We start from the raw sequence: 20,515 nt of genomic DNA on the forward strand, positions 1-20,515 counted from the left end.
CCGAGGTGTACATGGCTGGTAATGTCAGCTGTGTTACTATTATAGGTAAGTCCCTTACACAGTTTTATACAATTTCAAACCATATACTAGTAATTGGATTCTCCATTTTTTTATTTAAGCTTTAATGTGAGGATGGTTGTTAGCTGATATTCATCACACTTGGTTTATTTCTAGGGAACAAGAAAGTAATGCAGTGGCCATTATTGATAGAAACATCTTAGATTTATATGAATGTTATGAGTAGAATCTTAGCCTCTTTATAGACATGTGCATTATTTAATTAGCCAATAAATTTACACTGAATGAAATCAATGAAGGCTGTTTTGAAAGGCTTCACAGGAAAATGTCCCTTGTTTGGCTCAATCACAAGGCTCTTGGGTCACTGAGCTATATTACCTTGTCTATATTTTGCAGCTTTGCATACCAAGAAATATACTGTTAGAGTATAATCTAGTTTGGAAAAAAAACACAATGAAAATAATGTTGATTATGTACAGACATTAGCATAATCGTAAATGTGTCGTGGTGTTTAATGAAATGAACACATTTCAGATTTATATCAGTTCATTGCAATAAGGTTTCCTACTACTTACAGACAGGAATGTTGTTTTTAGCTCTTTTGGTTCTGCAATTGATTTTGTGAATTACTTTGCCTTGTTCTTGTTGAAAGGCCAAAGGCCATTTTTTTAGCTCTATTGGCCAAAGTTTGTGTATTTCTCACATTCATCTAAACAAAATTGCCTGTGAATGTTTGTTAAAATTATGCCCCTGAGGTCATTACTGGCCATCCCCCAGGGTTCACAGGTTTGGTATACTTCAATTGGGAAATGTTTGAAAATCTTTTTCTGTGAACCAGCTATGCAGACACTTGCTATTTTGAATAAGGCATAATTAAGTGGTCTGCTACCATGGTTGTTCAGATTATGCCCCTGGGGTCAAAGCTGGCACTGCCCTTGGGGTCACAAGTTTCCTAGAGACTTTTTTAAGAAATATTTTCAAAATCTTCTTGTTTCAAACCACAAGGCTCATACCTTTGATATTTATTGTGGAGCATCATATGATGACTGTCTAGCAAAACAGTTAAAATTATGCCCCAGGGGCTAAAGCTGCTGGCCCACCCTTTTTGAGCTTCCTTTTATTTTCAAAGCTACAGCAATGATATTTGGACCATATGTGCAGTTTTGCAAACGAGCATCAATGTTGTCCTCGGATGAACTTGACTTTGACCTTTTGACAAACTTTTTTTTATCTTTAAAGCTACAAAAATGAAATTTTGACCATGAGTGCTGTTTTGAAAGCATTTTTTTGTCGGATGACCTTTACTTGGCACCTATTAAAATGGTTCATGCAACTAATCTGCTTACAACACTTTCTGTCCTCAGATGTTGGCAACGTTTTCAGGTAACCCAAACACAAAACGTGAACTATATGTTTGTTGCCTTTTACACATACATACATGCTCTGGATTGAAAATGACCACAAGAGCCATGCCAGTAGAGCATAGGCCCTTGTTGTTATTAATTTGCATATTTTGTTTATTCAGTGTGTATATCTTGTTGTACACAATGACATCTCAGCTTTTGCCGCTTACATACTGGTATTTGTTTAGAAGAAGCACTTACAATTCAAACCTTAGGCATTTTTATATCGTATAAATGTAATTTCAGTGCAATTTTTGGAACTTTTAGTGCAATTTTTGGAACTTATCTTACATCTCATCTTTTTTGTTAAATCTATAAGGCATTTTAAAGTGTCTGATTTTGCAGAGTTTATCAGTACAAGATAGCAAAAAAAAATCAACAACCTTGGAATATATTGGCCTTTGATGTAAAAATCAATTAAAATCAGCTGTTAAACATATAAGAAATATTTTCAATTCAGAAAGCAAAATGGCCTGTTCTCTAAAAGTTTGCTAATTAACACTGCTTTAACTAGTCTTGCACGTTTATTTGACTGATGTACACATGCCTGTATGAGATACAGTCAAAACCCGTTGGCTCGATATCCCAGGGATCAGCGAAAATACTATTGAGCCAAGCGGGAATGCATCCACAGAATGAAACAAAATTGATCCCTTACACCCAGTTTGAGCAAACGAGGAAATCAAGCCGAGCAATAAAGGGCCAACTTGTTTTGACTGTATGTAGGCAGATATGGTCAAATGCTGTATTACTTAAATTTTGTAACTTACAGGGGAGGGCCACTTCACTGAGGTTTACAAGGGTCGGCTATGTGAGCAACAGCATGTTGTGATAAAGCAGCTGAGGTTGGACCCAGCCCTGCAGCGTCACCACCAACAACTGCATGAGGTCAGGTTGAGTTGTTAAAAAAGGTTTCAAACACACCACTACTAGTATGTGAAGCTACATTTACGTGTAAACATTGCTATTGAGTTAAATACTTATTTGTAAAATATCTTATTATCCCCCGCCTATGAAATAGGGAGGGGGATATTGAAATGGCGTTGTCCGTCCATCCTTCCGTCCGTCTTTCCTTCCGTCCGTCCTTCCTTCCGTCCGTCCGTCTGTCACCTGCGTTTTCTCAGTAACTAGCCGGTAGAATTTCATGAAACTTAAAATAAATATGAACCACTATAATGGAATGATGCCCGTCCAAAATAAATTTGATTGGTCAATTGTCCTTGGAGTTATTGCCCTTGATTTTTTGAAAAATGCACATTCACAGCCATTTCTCAGTCACTAGATGGCAGAATTTCATGAAACTTAAAATAAATATGAATTACTATACTGGGATGATGCCTGTTCATTTTTTTTTGGATTGGTCAATTGTACTTGGAGTTATTGCCCTTGATTTTTTGAAAAACTCTCATTTACAGCCATTTCTCAGTAACTAGTTGGTAGAAATTCTTGAAACTTGAAATAAATATGAACCAACATACTGCGATGATGCCTGTTTATTTATATTTTGGATTGTGTGATTTCTATATGAGTTATTTGCCCTTGATTTATTAAAAGATCCATGTTTGCAGCCTTTTCTATGCGACTAGCTGGTAGAATTTCATGACACTTGGAATTAATAAGAACCAACATACTGTGATGATGCCTGTCTATTTTTCTTTTGGATTGGTCAATTTTCCTTAGAGTTATTGCCCTTGATTTATTAAAAAATCATTGTTTGCAGCCGTTCCCATTCACCGCATACCTATGCTGTTGAAAATAGTGCAGTTCCAGATAAGACGCCGCTTTTAAAGGTGGCGTCTTATCTTATACTGTACTATTTTGCAATGATTGATGTTTCCGAGTAAGCAGTTTCGGAAAAGACAGTTTTATTTAATCATCCCTCTGATTTATTTCGTTAAAAAAAATTATCATAAAGTAGTCCCGGTCGATATTTTATAATTTGGCTCGGAAAGGGATAAACCAATGTGCTTATCTTATTCTTTCTGAGATTTTTTTTAACCTTCAAGCACAAACAAGCCATCAAGCACAAACAAGCCATCGTTGGCGGGGGATATCTTTTCACTGAAAATGCTTGTTAAACCTGTGTTGTAAGGCTAACTGATACTTGCATAAACCACTTTACTCATGGTCTTGTAATGAGTACTTGTCTCATAATGTTGCTCTCTAAAATGAAACACTTGGTACAGTAAGTAGCATTCTGCAACTTCAACAAAAAATAACATGGTTAAATTCAGTGTGTGTCTGATGTGATGATTTTCAAGAAACTTCTCAACTAATATTAAGGCATAAACTTAGTTGGTTAGAAAATAACATATAAAAGTACATAATTATGTGAAATATTTCTGCTGTAAGTATTTTGCTTTAAGAAGATTGTCTGTACAGTTTCGACAGTCAATTGCACAATACCCATGTTTTACCAACTTTCTCTCACATTGCAGTCCCTGATGTCTGGCTTTGAGGTACTGCTGAAGTTAAACGGGTCAAATTTATTTGTCAATTTCCTGGGACTAACCCTTGGGCCTAGCACAGGCTTGCTGATGAGTGGAACTGGCCTGTGTAGCATGAAGGCATTCCTGCGCATGGACAGGACTGGGCTTCCCCAACTGACATTTGTGCACCTGATTGATGTCTCTATATGCCTGGCAGAGGCCTTGCAATACATGGTAGGTTGACTGCTTCCAAATTATTTTATATATCATTATGTAACTGTATAAATTTGCTAACCTACTAGGTTTTCACATAATAGATTGATCTATTTTCAACCTAAGATTATAACTATTTTCAATTAATCATGATGTTTTATTGTCTAAATTCTTTCTTTTTGGTTCTTATTAGATCATGAATCAGTTGCAAGGTGAGGTTTTTATGACTGTGTTTGTTCTGGCATCCGCTCATAGTTGGTTTGTTTACAGTCTAGAGAACACAATTTTAAGGTCACTTATCTTGAGGCCACTATTTTAGACGAATACTTATAAAATTGGTCAGACTGAGTACACGCTGAAATGATTAGAAAACGGACTCCTTTGCCATTAGGCCACAATAGAGATGGATATTTTTACCTTTTAGCAATACATTGATAACATAAATGATAATGCTTATTAACCGATCACACAACAGTGTATCACTGAAAGCCATTGTAAATTGTGGTCTTCAAAGACAATTTTTGGCAAATATCAACATTTGCTGAAGGGTTCCAGTTGTCGGTATCTTAATTTTTAACACCCGTTATGATTTGCCTCTCTTTATTTTGTAATAAAAAAGTGCATTTTACAAACCATGAGCAAAACCCTTTAATGTTCATCCTAGAATCGAATTCAGGTCATTAATGAATATACCTTTTGTTAGGTGAAAAAGTAGGACACAGCTCAAATTATAGATGTATATAGTGACTCAATAGAAATGCCATGGCCAGGGTTCCATATATTCGGTAGGTGATTCAGGGCTCTTGTTCATATATTATGTAAACAAAATTATAACTTATCTTTTATTTTCAGGAACAGAAAAATTGTTTCCATGGAAACCTAACATGTGAAAACCTTGTAGTGGAGAAGTTTGACAATCGTGTGTGTTAGAGATCAAGGTCACAGACCCAGGCCTCGTCTGCTTCTACCAGCAGCTTCCCTTAGATCATGAAGTCAACATTAAAAGGTAGGTATTGTTATGAATTTAAGTTGAAGGGAGTAAGATTTAATGAGATAAACAAAATGGTAATTAGGTAGAGAGAATCCCTACAAATGCATGCACGCATTCTCTTTGACCAAGGAAACTCAAATTATGTTGGCATAAGTATGACACACAAAATGAATGATCGCTAACTATAACTATGATAAGGTGCTTTCTTTTTCTTCTTTAGACTTCCGTGGTTGGACCCCAATATGTATAAGCCTGGTGGCCTTAAAGAAGTGACGGCAAAGACCGAGGTGTGGGCTCTGGGCTCCACCCTCTGGCAGATGTTTGAGGGCGGGGCCAGTCCGTGGGAGGCCATTAACTCGAAGGGAGGGCGAAGGTCAATTGAAGCGGTGCGTGTTCGTGCTATTGCTGTGTTACTATAAAAGGAGAGGTGTTTAAATGCAGGGCTGTCTGTCAGCTCAGGGGAATGGGAATAAAGCCCTCCCATAGGGAAATTTACCTAGAAAATAGGAACTTTGAATTTACACAAATAATTCTTACAAGGAGTATTTTAAAATAAGTGAATATTTGTGTCATAAAGACATTCACATTGTTATGTAATTATAGTGACGGCATACTGGAGCGAAAAAATGCATATATCTTGGCTAATTTTGCCCAGTTTTAATAAAAACAAATTTTCTTCAAGCTAACCAAACTGGATTTTTTTAGGTGCGGAATAGGATCAAAAACACCTCCCTAAAATGTTTGTGCAAAAAAACACACTTTACTTTTTTGAGTTTTGTGGTACTATAAATAATGATGGAATAAAAGTATTGTAGTTTAAAAGTTATCTTTCTGATTTGGGAATTCATTAGAAATCATTCTTATTAAAAAATATTGTTGTTATTTAAGGTGCAGCAATTTTTTCTGGTAAATAAAAAAGTACCTCGCTGTCCGAAGTTGCTGAAACTGCAGGCAGATGACTCTGAACCAGTTCAAAAGTACAAACAAGAGTTTTACATGAAGTTGCAATACTGCTGGACATTAGATAGTGAGGAGAGGCCATGCCCAGAGGCACTGCTCAGGACATTCATATCCTGCTTTCAGGAACATTGTAAGCTTTTATAGTACTGTTTGTGTGGGATAAATCCCCTAGCATGAAGCTAAGAACAAATGATGATCATATTCTATTCTAAAGGTTTTTTATTCTGCGCGATAACTGCTAAAACAGCTTGATTGGTATGAGCTTGAGAAATATCCATTAACATTTTCCAGTGACAACCCTTTAAAGTGGCGCTCTTATTCAAAACCAAACATACAGATTATAACAAACATCAATTTTGACTGAAAAAAACTTTAACTACTAACTAAATAATGCCTTTATGGAAAATATTACTGATAACATGATTGTAACCGTGTATTTAAAAGTTCAAAACGCAAGCACATTTCTCTCAATTTAAATTCGGTATCCTTCATAAGAGCCATTGTTTTTGACATTTATTCATCCTTTTTGGAATATTAAACAAAAGTATTAATTTTGTTAATTCAAATTTGGGAGTAAGAATGCATCTTGAAAGAAAACATCAATATTTAGAATGCCATATTATGCTTTAACATCAGAAATTGGAAATATCTTGTCTCATTTGTTTTCTTAATTAAGACTAGAAATGTATAAAGCATGATCATGCAAAGCATTTTCCACCATTAAATGCTTTATATTTTCATAATATAATTAAAAGAAGGAGTTCAAGCTTTAAAAAATAGGGTTTATTATCCTGCCAATGTTCCGGCCATGCTTGCCTTTCTTCAGAGCATTACAAAAAATAGAAAAAGACATCAACGACAAAAACATTAAAAATGACGTCAGAAATGTTTACATATTTTGGCGTATATTTCATTATTTGACATAAAAAAAAATCTGTCATTTTGTTAATCAAAAAAGTTTTATTTGTCCATACAGCGAGAGAGTACCATGAGTATAGCCAACCAATATACTCTGCCGGCAGCAGTGGGCTATCCAGTATGGACAGTGCGACTACTGAGTTCCTCAATAGTGGATATACGGGCACCTCAAAACCAATACCCAATCTTTCTTGTCTCAACTCTTCAGGTAAATATTTGATATAAAAGGTGCAGTGGTTATATGAACAGGTAAAGTGTGTTATGAACTTCTCAGGTGCAGTGGTTATATGAACTTCTCAGGTAAAGTGGTGATATTAACTCAGGTAGAGTGGTGATTGAAGGCCAGTACACAGATTATTTGTCACCTGGTAGAATCTATACCATATTCTTCTAATGTGAATCAAATACTGGATCAGTCCATCTACCTTTATTCAGATCAGTTTATTTCTTGCTCATATTCTTCCTTTTGAAAATCAATTAAATTGATAACACTGCAGAATTTTTCTAACAAAGAACTTTACAGTCAATACTAAAAATGTTAGTTTGAAAGTATTGTCAAGACTCAAGCGTGTAATGTTTGTCTGATATCCGAAAGTTGAATCGTCTGCAGACATTGTACAACCAAGGATAATTATTTCAGATATATTCTCAGATCAAGGTGTGCTACCTTTGGAAGTAGATCTGTCAAAACATGCAACTGATCACCCCACTCCACCAATCCCTCGAGCCCAGGGGGTCGCCGTCAAAACCCCATACCCACCTCATGGGGAACCTTCGGCGGAGGTACACAGAGCTGGCGTAAACCTGCCTTCATTTGTCATTCTAAAAAGAAGGCTTACCATTGACAAAAGCAAACAGCTGGGAAGTGTAAGTATGATAATGGCCTAAAATATCTAAAGAGCATAACATTGAAGTGAGTTAAGAGCATCAGTTAATTTATTTCTTATCTGATAAAAAAATGGTGTAAATAATACATGTACGTGCCTTGGTGACATCAGGTGTGGCATGCAAATAGTTTGACGGTGCACACATGTTACCAGTAACAAGTTTTATTGTAAACATATAGCATTGAACAATATTCTGGCATAAATAGTTTCCTCCCTCAATGAAAATGATGATGCTCTTGTTCATCGTCTGATACCCCTGATACACTACTGCACTTGCTTCGTTGTGAACCGTGGGCGATATAGCTATGAAAATCTTGTAACATCATAAATTAATGAGGCAGTTTCATTGGTTCTGCAAGGAAACGTGTATGGATCTCTGACTCATATATTTATGCACAGACACTCATACTAATGTTTTCCAGTAGAAAAATATTCTGGCGAATTGAACTCAATCCACCTGATCACTACCAATTTTAAACCAGCCACTTAGACAACTCGCCATCGGAGACTTCTGACATTATAGGGTTATTTGAGAGTATTTAATTGTAACATGCGATTTCATTGGAAATAGAGTTGTCTTCCATGTGCCATTCATATTTATATAAAAAAAGATTTTTAACGGTATGTATGAAGTGTAACAGAAGAAAGTAACCATGGTTGCCGATGATGGCCCAGGCTGTAGTCTTCAGGCTTAGATAAACTACTACTTACAATCATAGTGTACAATTATACTATAATATTATATTATAATATGTACATGTATATAGTTAAATCAATGATACTTTGACTCATTTTAGTTGTCACTATTTAAAAACTGTAAATGTATTTCTTGAAGATAATTAGTCTCCATGTAACTATATTCCTACAAGCCATGTGCATTTCTTGTAGAAATGAATAAAAAACTTACTGTTTTTACTTATTTGCATTTAATCAGATTCATAGATCAGTGCACAAGAGATTTATGTCCTTTAAATAAGGTTTTGCTTGAATTTGTTGTACTAAGTGCCTTATTTATACCTTTTAACAGGGTTATTATGGTGCAGTTTACAAGGCCACTCTAGATAGGGATGATAATACACCATTATCTGTTGTAGTAAAAGGTAAAAACATACATTTTGAAATTACGAAATATTATCCTGAAATTTGATACTCAATCTCAATACAACAATACACACAGTGTAGAAAATACAATAACTCTGTTTGATTAATGATTTGTTCAGTTATAGTCTGTGATTAATAATAAAAAACCCAGACCAGTTCCTCATAAATCTATCATTATTATGTCCCCTTTTGAAAATTATTTGCAAATTAATGTTGATCGGTCGGTTCCAAAACTGTTGGTAGATCATTATACCATATAAGTATCTATTATGTGTTTTCAGTAGGGATAGCAAATCCAAAACGAGGGCATGCACGTAAGCCAGTAATGAGCTTGCCAAATTATCTGCCATGCAGCATGCACAATATTTTTTCTTGCATATCTAAAATTATCAATTTGTGGAAAAATTGATGTAGAAAACGCACTTTTGTACATTTCACCAAAAAGCGTGTTCGACGTTGTTTAGTGACATCATAAAGTGCAGTAATTTTAAATCACTATTGACGTCAAATAGTTCCTCTAAAAAATGCGTTTGTACGATTTTTTATTTTCAATTTTGATTAAAAGTCTTGCATACTTGATTACGCTTTATTGAAATGGCATAATATCCTTATTTATAAACCATACAATGAAAGAAATAAGAAGTGGCGCGTTGTTGCACGTAATTCATCTTACATGGGGGTGTAAGACGGGTTTTTTTTAGCACTGGTCACATGACTGGAAACTCATTTTTGGTATTCAAGAATTTTTTGTCCTTACAAAACTTCAAGTACAATTTAAATTAGGACCATGAAACTTTGTAGGTTTTCCCTTGACCAGTAGATTTCTCAAATTGTTTAGAGGACAGAAGGTCAAGGCCACAGTCAACAGAATCTCTGACAAAGCAGCACTCAGAGGGGATAATATTGGACAAACATCTCTTTTGATTTTCAGTTTTGAAAGAAGACAAAATTGAGGAGCGATTCAAGTTGGATTTCAAAAAGGAAGCTGAAGTTATGGAGAAACTTGAGCATGAAAACATTGTCAAGTTCTATGGCACCTGCGATAGCATTCATGGTATATTAATACTTTATCATTAATATAATTTAAAAAAGTGTTTGGTATTGGAAAAGAAGAAATTTATTTTTAAGCACAGAAGAGGGTGATATTGAACATTTGTAGCATTTGACATGAAATAATTTCTAGTAATGACTTATAATGAGGATTTAAAATTTCACACGAGAGATAATAAATCATGGATTGTTTTCTGAAGATGGCCCTATATATATGTATGGGTTTGTTGTTGTGTGTTGCAGGGTTCTGCCTTGTGATGGACTGCCTGGATCAGTCGCTATACAAGTTTCTGAAATCTCGCGAAAGGTCACAAAACTTAAAAAAAGAGGAAATTTACAAGCTTGCCCTTGATGTTGCCAAGGTAACAAATCTTAACGTTTATTTAGACAATGTTATTTTCACAAATAGTAACTACAAATTTACATAATAGCAAGAAAGGTTCATCTGAACACAATATATATTAATGTTGCAAGTATGTTATTTTTTTCTTCTAATCAATTGAAAACCTATTTCCTTTATATGCCCCCAAAGGTGGGCATATTAAAATCGCACCGTCCGTCCGTCCGGGTCTGTAACTTTCCCTTGTATGGACAGATTTTAAAATAACTTGCCACATGTGTTTCACATACCAAGACGACGTGTGGCGTGCAAAACTCGTGTCCCTACGTCAAAGGTCAAGGTCACACTTAGTGTTTATTCACAATGGAGTGCTGCATATAAGGACATAGAGTATAGGTTGTCGTGTCCGGGCTGTAACTTTCTCTTGTATGGACAGATTTTAAAATAACGTGCCACATGTGTACCACATACCAAGACGACGTGTCGCGTGCAAGACCCATGTCCCTACCTCAAAGATCAAGGTCACACTTAGTGTTTATTCACAATAGAGTGCTGCATATAAGCATAGAGTATAGGTTGTCGTGTCCGGGCTGTAACTTTCCCTCGTATGGACAGATTTTAAAATAACATGCCACATGTGTTCCACATACCAAGACGACGTGTCGCGTGCAAGACCCGTGTCCCTATCTCTTAGGTCAAGGTCACACTTAGTGTTTATTCACAATGGAGTGCTGCATATAAGCATAGAGTATAGGTTGTCGTGTCCGGGCTGTAACTTTCCCTCGTATGGACAGATTTTGAAATAACTTGCCACATGTGTTCCACATACCAAGACGACATGTCGCGTGCAAGACCCGTGTCCCTACCTCAAAGGTCAAGGTCACACTTAGTGTTTATTCACAATAGAGTGCTGCATATAAGCTTAGAGTATAGGTTGTCGTGTCCGGGCTGTAACTTTCCCTCGTATGGACAGATTTTGAAATAACTTGCCACATGTGTTCCACATACCAAGACGACGTGTCGTGTGCAAGACCCGTGTCCCTACCTCAAAGGTCAAGGTCACACTTAGTGTCACAATGGAGTGCTGCATATAAGGACATAGCGTATAGGTTGTCGTGTCCGAGCTGTAACTTTCCCTTGTAAGGACAGATTTTAAAATAACTTGCCACATGTGTTCCACATACCAAGACGACGTGTCGCCTGCAAGACCCGTGTCCCTACCTCAAAGGTCAAGGTCACACTTAGTGTTTATTCACAATGGAGTGCTGCATACAAGGACATAGAGTATAGTTTGTCATGTCCGGGCTGTAACTTTCCCTTGTATGGGCAGATTTTAAAATAACTTGCTACATGTGTTCCACATACGAAGACGGACGTGTCCTGTGCAAGACCCATGTCCCTACCTCTAAGGTGAAAGATACACTAAGTGTTTATTCACAAGGGAATTCTGAATATAAGGACATAACAGTGTAGGTTGTCAAGTATGGGTGGTATTTTTTATGTTCAGAGGAAATTTAAAATAACTTGCCATATGTATTTGACACATAAAGGCAAGATCAACTTTTCATGTACTGACCTTGTTCGTAGGTCAATGTCACATTCGGGGGCATTCGTCACATACTATGACAGCTGTTGTTTTCTAAAATGTAAAGACTGTCTTGACCAATATGATTCTTAAATTTCTTTTATTAGTGTAAGCCTTTGTCGCGGTACTTCATATATTTGAACAAGTAAGAGTCAAAGTTTGATCACCAAGGTTACATTTTTTTAGGGTATGGAATACCTAGAACAGAAGAAAATATTACACTGTGACCTTGCAGCCCGGAATATTCTCCTAACCACTAACCAACAGGCCAAGGTCTGTGACTTTGGCCTGTCCAAGATACTAATGGAAGATAAGGATTACTACAGGAGGCAAAACATGGAGAGGACAATACCTATATACTGGTATGCATATATACGACCCTTTCTAATAAGATCCCTCACCATATGGGCTTGCAAATGTTGATCTGTCTGATGGTTTGTCAGTTAACCATGTCTTGCCTGTGACTGGTAGTGTTGAGAGGTACTGGAGGTCAAAGGCAAAAAAATACAGTCAACAATTTTTAAAAAACTTTTTTCCCCAAAATATCAAGAGAACTTAGTAACAAATGACCTTCATCAGTAGGTTGCCCCCTTGCTTGTAAATGACCCCAATTGTTTTCAGGGGTGGTTGGTCAAAGGTCAAGTCAATAATCATTGGAAAACTTTGCACAATAATTCAAGAATGATTTGACAAAGGACCACAAAATTTCACCCTCTGACCAGTAGATGCCCAATACTGTTCTTTTGGTATGTCAAAGGCCATGTTTACAGTTATCATTGAGTATGAGCATGTACATATGTAGATCTGCAAATTTCAATCAGTAAAGCAGATCTTTCAGCACAATTGTTTGACAGTGGACCGTGGGACTGGACTGATGTGTTGCTCTTGACCAGTTTATGGTCCCTACTGTTTTTTTATGTTAATGGATGCAAGATAACCAGTGTCCTGAAAACTAAGCTTGACAGTGACTAGAGAATGTGTTGACAGAGGACCATGAAACTTCAGTAATATGTTGCGTTTGACTTAGTAATGCCCTTGTTAATTATGGAGTCAGTATCTGTAGGTCAAAAGTCAAGGTCATGGTCATCAATAATACATTAATGCTGTTAAGCAAATGTTTCTGACAAAGTGATGGTCAGAGGGTATAAAATTTTACACATTTCTCTTGATTTTGAAAACTTTGTCAGCACAACAACTTGGTGAAGGATGTAGACCATTTAACTCAATTATTTTGTTGCCCTTCATCAGAAGATGACCCCTATTGTTTTAAGGAATAGCAGATCAAGGTCAAGATCAATGTGAATTACTGTCTTGTTAAAACATATTTATGTAGTCTAGCAAAACTTTCTGACAAGAAGAACTCTGGGGCATATATTATTGTTATCTTCTGTTAAAATCATAAATTACAATATATGTTTGGTTCAAAGATGCCAGTTTGAAATATCCAAAACAGTTTCCTTTTTCTAAAATGGTGGTATCATTCTGTCTTATGATAAACAACTATATGTATTAAATAAAAAAAATATGAAAAAAAATAGCTTAGAGTTCTATATGCCAGCAACATTAGGCTGAAACCTCAGTGTTGATGATAACTGAAAGAGCATTTAAGCTACCGGTATTCAAATAAATATTTGTATGTTAAGGTACTCCTATATAAAGCGGGCTCTTGTTTTAAAATAGTTTTGTGTACACAATACGCAATGTTTTGTATGTTTAACACAGGTCTGCTCCCGAGTGGACCCATTCCAAACGTGTTTCCTCAAAGTCTGATGTCTGGAGTTATGGAGTTGTACTCTGGGAAATGTTCAGGTGGGCAAAGGTTTTATTTCATTATTTATGGATGTGTGTGAGAAAGAGATGATAATAGAGGGTCTTAATATATAACGGTGTTCATAATGTTAAAGAATTGTTGACAAACACGGCTGTACAAAATACTTTTAGAAAAAAAAACCTCAAAAGTGTATAATATATTTATGGAATGCTTATGGAAACAGAGGCATCATATGTTTGGATACTATTCTGTTTGGTAGTTATGGCAATGATCCAAAGATGAACAGTATCAACCCCAATGACTTTGTCGCCAAGCTGATAAAAGGGGATCGACTCCAGCGTCCGAGAAATTGCCCAGACCATTTCTACCAGTTCATGCTTCAGTGTTGGGACAAAGACCCAGAGAGGAGACCAACTTTTACCATGTGCAGAGATAGGTTAGTTTATACTAATTTCATTTACATGTAAACTCTAGCACAGACTATTTTGATGAAAGCTGCTAGCTTATAGAAGCATATTGTGTCTGTTCCCTTGACTCAAACTAGTATTAATGTGAGATAGTAATATGAGTGATTAATGACTATGTGGAATGTTTATTGCGCTAACATGATATATTACAGATGAAGTGTTATTCGAACATTCACAATATAATTGACCAAGACGATTTATTTCTTTTGTTGACAGGCTTGATGAACAGCTTTCTTCAAATGTCCAGGTGGACGACAAAAATTGCCTTGGAAAGGTATTGTTACTGCACCTTGCAATTTTTTAATATAAATTGTTAAGATACAGTCTTTAAAGTCGTCAAATTTGGAATGCAGTTAGTATTTAACTGGGGTAAAATTGTAGGCTGAATATTTCCGCCACATTACTACTATTACAATCATTTGAAGTTCCTCGGACTGAATTTGAAACAGTTTTCTGATCAGTGCTTAAAAGCAGCATTTACTAGAATAATTATGGGAGCACCTGACACATTAAAATCGTGGAATTCATGTGTTGATTTCATTGGCAATTTATTTCTAACCAATCAATGAGATTTTCTATTAATAATTGAATATAGTCACAAATATGGTAGAAACACGGAATCAATTTAATATATATTTATACTACCATAATGAAATTGTATGAAACTGACCAATATTTATTATATCAATTAACCCATTTCAACACAAAACAGGGTGATTTTGGAGCTGTTTACAAGCACCAGTGGTGTGGTCAAGAAGTTGCAGTGAAGATTTGCACATCTCCTCCTGATTATGCGAGGTTTAAAAGAGAATTCACTCTTCTCGAGAAGTTAAAGAATAGAAGCCCAGACAAGAATGGGCATCCGAACATTGTCATGTTTATTGGACTCAAGGAGCTAGATGGTAGGATTTCAAACCAAATTTTAAAATTCTCATTTACGTCAATCTGTCAAAAACCTCCTGCCCCAATGTTTTAACTTGGCGAGAAGTGGTTGAAAGTCAGGATAACAGCACCCCTTGCTTTTAATTTAAGAAAAGAAATGAAAATCAAATTTACCCACCCTCCCCATTTAATTTTTTTTTTTAAATTCTCATTTACGTCAATCTGTCAAAAACCTCCTGCCCCAATGTTTTAACTTGGCGAGAAGTGGTTGAAAGTCAGGATAACAGCACCCCTTGCTTTTAATTTAAGAAAAGAAATGAAAATCAAATTTACCTACCCTCCCCATTTAAAAAAAATATGTTTGGATGAGAATTTTGTGTTTCTTTTGGTTTTCTACGGGTTTGGGAAAGTAGTGCCGAAACTATGTGCAATTTTAAAGAAACTGATATCATATATTTATAACATGTTTTTAAGTTTATAACATTTCTTAATGATTTGTAATATCATTTGCATATTCATTGCTTAAAATCGTTATTTATAGTACCAATAACAAATACTTCCAGATTACATTTATCACAAATGAACTTAAACTGCGAATTCATGGAGTTCTTATTTTTCAGACCCACATGTTAAGTTTGCCTACATGATGGAGCTTATGAAAAATGGCTGCCTTTCTGATTACCTGAAAGAGCCAAAAATGTTGTATGATAGCAAAATGAAGTGCCTTATAGACATTGCTCAGGTAACTTCATGTTTGTTAGGAATCTTTTAAAAATGACATGTTGACTGGTTGAACTGATTTATTTTAAACTTAATTGTAAAGAGGAGTAAAAGAATCAAGTTGATATTTATTATCTTAAAGTCATTGTTTTGCTATTGGGTAAACATCCGGGGAACGTTTCAGTAAAGATCTTACATGTAGTTGATTTTCGTCATAGATTGAAATAATCATTGTCATAGTGTCCATATTTTGCTATATATTTGTGTGAATTGAACTCTTGCAAACATTAAAAATAAACATGAAGTTAATATTAAGAAACCGTGTGAGTGTGCCCCTCTGGTTGCATTTACCACTTGAGAACACTCTTTTTAAAGTAATTTTGCTTCAATAAAAAAACTCTTCACAAAAATCTTCCAGGGAATGGAATTTCTTTATGACAACATCATTATTCACTGTGACTTGACGGCAAGGAATGTGTTATTGACATCTGACCTCACAGCAAAGGTGGCGGACTTTGGTTGGGCGAAGGAACTGGAGAATGATTGTGAAAACAGTACATACAGGAGGACTGATTCTCAGTTTAAACTACATGTATTATGGTAATGATGATGATTGTGCAGTATTTGATATTTCTCTAATCGCAGCATTCTGTTTTGAAGAGATGGTCCAAAGGTTTTAAAACACTGGTGTTGTCCGAGTCTGGCTGACAGCAGAGTCAAGCAAAGACTTCATGTTTTGCTTTACTATTTTATTTTACATATCCTCAAAACTTGTTTCACATGCTATAGTTTACAATATACATGTTTTTAGCAATTTCCACTTACATCTAGCAAAATGATTGTGAAATAACTTTTACCTATGTTTCGTCCATTTACCTTTGGTTCTTTTCTATATGTGTCTTTGTAATATTTGTTTAGTTGAGTACATAAACCTTAGATAACTGCAGCTCTTAAAAACTCATTTTTGTGTTCTTTTGAGAAAATAATTTTGAAACCCATAAAATTTTAAATACCATTATGTAATCACCTGCCCATCCTGTTTGTCTGTTCATCCATCCATTGGTCTATTTGTCCGTCTGTCCACATGTTTTTTTGTTAATAATTTTCATGATTATTGATTTGTTTATCATTCATATCTACAGGGCTCCTCCAGAGGTTCGTAGCGGGACATACTGTCGGCAGTCAGACATCTGGAGTTTCGGCGTTGTGTGCTTAGAGGTCTTCTTGGATGGAGGAACCCCAAGGTTAACCAAACCTTCCCAACCCTCCCCAGGCTCCGATCCACAGGAGGAGCATTGGGCACGCCTCGCTCAGAACGAGAGATTCCCGAAACCTTTGACCTGCCCCGATGAGGTTTACAAGATCATGAAGCTGTGCTGGCAGAGTGATCCACAAAAGAGAATATCATTCAGAGAAATTGTTAAGAAATTGACTAGGTATATTTTTCATTTAACAGTGAATAGTACTGCATGTGAGTTTGGTTTGTGGTCACCAAGCCAGACAAGTGGGTTATCTCCGGGTTCTCCGGTTTCCCCCACAACACATAACCACACTCTCGCGTAAAATCGTGCCAACGAGAGTGACAAATATAATGTTGTAATAACTTGGTTCACAATCGTTGTAAAATAAATATGTTTAAACTTAAATAATACTGTAGTCAACCTAACTTAAAAGTATGTGCAGGTGGATTTAAAATAGTTTCTTAGTCAAGATAAAAAAATAGTTATGATATTTTACCGGTCAACTTTCAGTTTGAATTTTTGAATATAGTTCATAAGAGCAAAGCAAACAGAAGGAAAAAATGTGAATAATAACAATGAATGAAATTGAATGTAGTCACAATGACTTGTGTGTTATTTTCAGGATCAGGGCTTCTCAATAGGTCACCACCAGAGAAACTGATGTGACCCTATTTTGGAGATATCCCTGAAAGGAATAGGGTTTTGCCTGGGACCAATAACAAACTCCAGGTTTAGCTTATCTCAGCTCAAACATGCAAAATGCTCTTTCAATGGAGATATACCTGTGATATTAATAGTTGTTATCATTCAGTTCTATGTGTGTGATTTCATTGTATAACATCATACTAAGAAAACATGTGGAAATTGGTCTAGTATCTTGCCATACTCAATTTTATCTGAACAAACTTTCAAGCAGGCTATGATAGATATTTGTTAATATTTTTGGAGGTTTTCTTTAATTGAATATAACATATTGTTATGAATTCGTATTTTCATATTTCTTGATTAAAGCTGTGTTTTTGTTGTAAATGTGAATACCTGAACAAGACTCATGTTTCCAGACAACACCACATATTTTCATTGTGATGAAAGACTGTTAAGTGCTACAATACTAATCATTGGAAAGCCCTGTGATATTGTCTAAGATATGTGATGCTATTTAATGGTTTGTTAAAGGGACATATTTCTTTACAGATACTTAGAAATGCCAAGTTGACAGTTAACCCTTTGCATGCTGGGTAAATTGTCGTCTGCTCTAAAATGTCGTCTGGTTTATTCTAAATTTCTCTCAATTTACTTAAAACTTTGGGGATATATTGACTGAGTGGCAAACAGCTTGGAACCTGACCAGGCGCCGAGTTACTCGGCGTCTGGTCTGGTTCCAAGCTGTTTGCAAAGCCTTTAAAATCGCCATCAGCAGCCTAAGGGTTAATAAGCCAGTAGCTAACGTTTGTTATCTAGGCAATATTGCTATTCCTTATGTTGTTAGACAGAGTTCTATTTTTTGTATTACATGTATATCAGTTATTTGTTTGTTTTGTGATTGAATACAGGACATTGTTTACATGTATTTTGCACAGCAGTTCGATGGGAATGAACTCCTGCTTTGGTGTTAAATGACCTGTAATTTTTTAATAACATTTGACCTAAATAAAAAAATCATAGTAGATTTATCAAAATGGTCGTTTCTACCCACGCTCTAGCATAACATAACTTTGAATTACTGCAGTTTAAGGTATTTCGAGATCACTTATATTGTTAAACTGCAGTCATTATTAGATATTTTCTGCTAGATTGTTGGTAGGAATGAACACTTTGAAAGATATGGAAAAATTTTTTTTTAGGTTAAATGTCACTAAAAATATGACACCAAAGCAGGAATTTCATTCCCTTTAAACTACTGTGGTATTTTGTTATTGTTTGTGTTTACGTATGAAGTGCATTTAATGCAATGACTCCGAAAGATTTTGCCCTGATGAGGAAATTCAACATCTCAGCCTCAGAAAACCTATTTGATTTTGTCAAAATTTGGCGATACAAAACATGAAAATATATAAATGAGCCCAGTGATAATTTTTTAACCTGATAATGATACCGAAAGATTACAGAACAATGTTTTCCTAAAAAACAGATGTATTAATTGTGGGATTGGTTAGCATGTTATACGCAATATCTCAACTCTCATGGGTTTTTAGTCACTTTCTTAGCTAATTACTGAAATTCTACTAAAGTGCCATGTCAGTATTATATCTTCTTTATAAAGACTTGCACTTCGATTAGCTTTGTGAGAAAAATAGCTGTTCATTGAGTACATGAACATATAGTCAATATATTGGCATTACTAGCTCTAACAATTACTAATATACGTGCATGTAGGGATTGGCGTTTTATACATGCACGTACATGTAAGCATAGGCGCTATATACATGTCAAGTTGTATATGTAGGCATTGGTGTTATACGCAAATACTAGCAGTTTGTTTCAGACTTGAAGTTATTATTAGTTTAAACTTTCGTTGCATTTGCTTGTTGTATAATGTTTTGTTATAGTGTGATAAAATCAACAATTGTTATTGAATAAAAGATGGTGTGTGATTATAAATGCCCTTAAATGGAAAAAAGAAACCCCAGACCTTTATTGGATTGGAGTTTAATATCAAATGAAAGTGAACAAAATATCCGATGGAGACACTTCAGGGCGGCAAAAGTTTGCTGTTTAATTATAGCTAAAAGGAAATGCCTGCTGATATAAGGTGTCTATTTGTAAGTTCAGGGATTACAGGAGTAATGAATACCTCCACACGCAATCTGAGATATAAATGGTAAAAGTTCTTCAATTTTGTTGCAGAGAGCAATCACAGTTTTTGTCCTACGAAAACTATCAAATGACTTGTACAACCCATTTATCGCCTCCTGTCAACGCACGAAGTGCCTTGAAATAGCCTTTTGAAGTTACATGTTGTATTTCAAGTTACAATTCAAGTGTGTTATGTCTTTGCCATAGCGACAACAGTTTTGTCTAATAAAAGAGTAAATTGTATACAACAAAACAAAATAATATGCATATCCTTATGACCATCCAACAACATGCTAAGTTTCATAAAATAAGTTGGCATACTTTTTGCGATATCGCAAGACCAAATTTTTCGGATGAATAGAAAGATGTTCATACTATTTTTGTTGCCAAAGCAACCTCTCTATTCACACACCAAGTTTCACGAAAGTAGCTTTAATACTGAGTTATGGTGAGAACAAGTATGCTGTTAGAGATGGCCGTAAAAGGAACGAACCGAACTTTATGGGTGACTTTTGCTAATTTTAGTGGTGAATGCCATTCATAAACAACGTATAAAGTGGTTGGAGTAAAATCTCATGACTCTTCATGGAACTGGACATTATTTGGGTACAGCATTGCATGCACTGTAATATTTACTGAGGTACTTTTATATATTGGATCTTTGCGTACGTGTGTCTAAATGCAACAGTATATTTATTTTGATGGATTACTCTACTGTGTTGATTTTTTTTAATGTCATTTTT

At 35.5% G+C, this 20,515-nt stretch overlaps 1 protein-coding gene across 1 annotated transcript in view; it reads left to right on the forward strand.

Annotated features, from left to right (window-relative positions):
• The window catches only part of LOC128205369 (uncharacterized), a 31,141-nt gene extending 11,564 nt beyond the window's left edge, over positions 1-19,577 (forward strand). The window contains 20 exon segments of the mRNA XM_052906947.1: positions 2,194-2,309; positions 3,860-4,084; positions 4,916-4,987; positions 4,990-5,069; positions 5,275-5,440; positions 5,943-6,144; positions 6,991-7,140; positions 7,585-7,799; positions 8,847-8,919; positions 9,852-9,974; positions 10,214-10,332; positions 12,082-12,257; positions 13,618-13,704; positions 13,926-14,102; positions 14,350-14,407; positions 14,846-15,035; positions 15,636-15,757; positions 16,154-16,335; positions 16,878-17,171; positions 17,599-19,577. Of these exon segments, the coding sequence (XP_052762907.1) occupies positions 2,194-2,309; positions 3,860-4,084; positions 4,916-4,987; positions 4,990-5,069; positions 5,275-5,440; positions 5,943-6,144; positions 6,991-7,140; positions 7,585-7,799; positions 8,847-8,919; positions 9,852-9,974; positions 10,214-10,332; positions 12,082-12,257; positions 13,618-13,704; positions 13,926-14,102; positions 14,350-14,407; positions 14,846-15,035; positions 15,636-15,757; positions 16,154-16,335; positions 16,878-17,171; positions 17,599-17,617 (2,846 nt within the window). The 3' untranslated portion in view covers positions 17,618-19,577.
• Positions 19,578-20,515: the final 938 nt, after the last annotated feature.

This window comes from Mya arenaria, chromosome 10 (assembly GCF_026914265.1).
Source record: "Mya arenaria isolate MELC-2E11 chromosome 10, ASM2691426v1".
In the NCBI taxonomy this organism is placed as follows: domain Eukaryota; kingdom Metazoa; phylum Mollusca; class Bivalvia; order Myida; family Myidae; genus Mya; species Mya arenaria.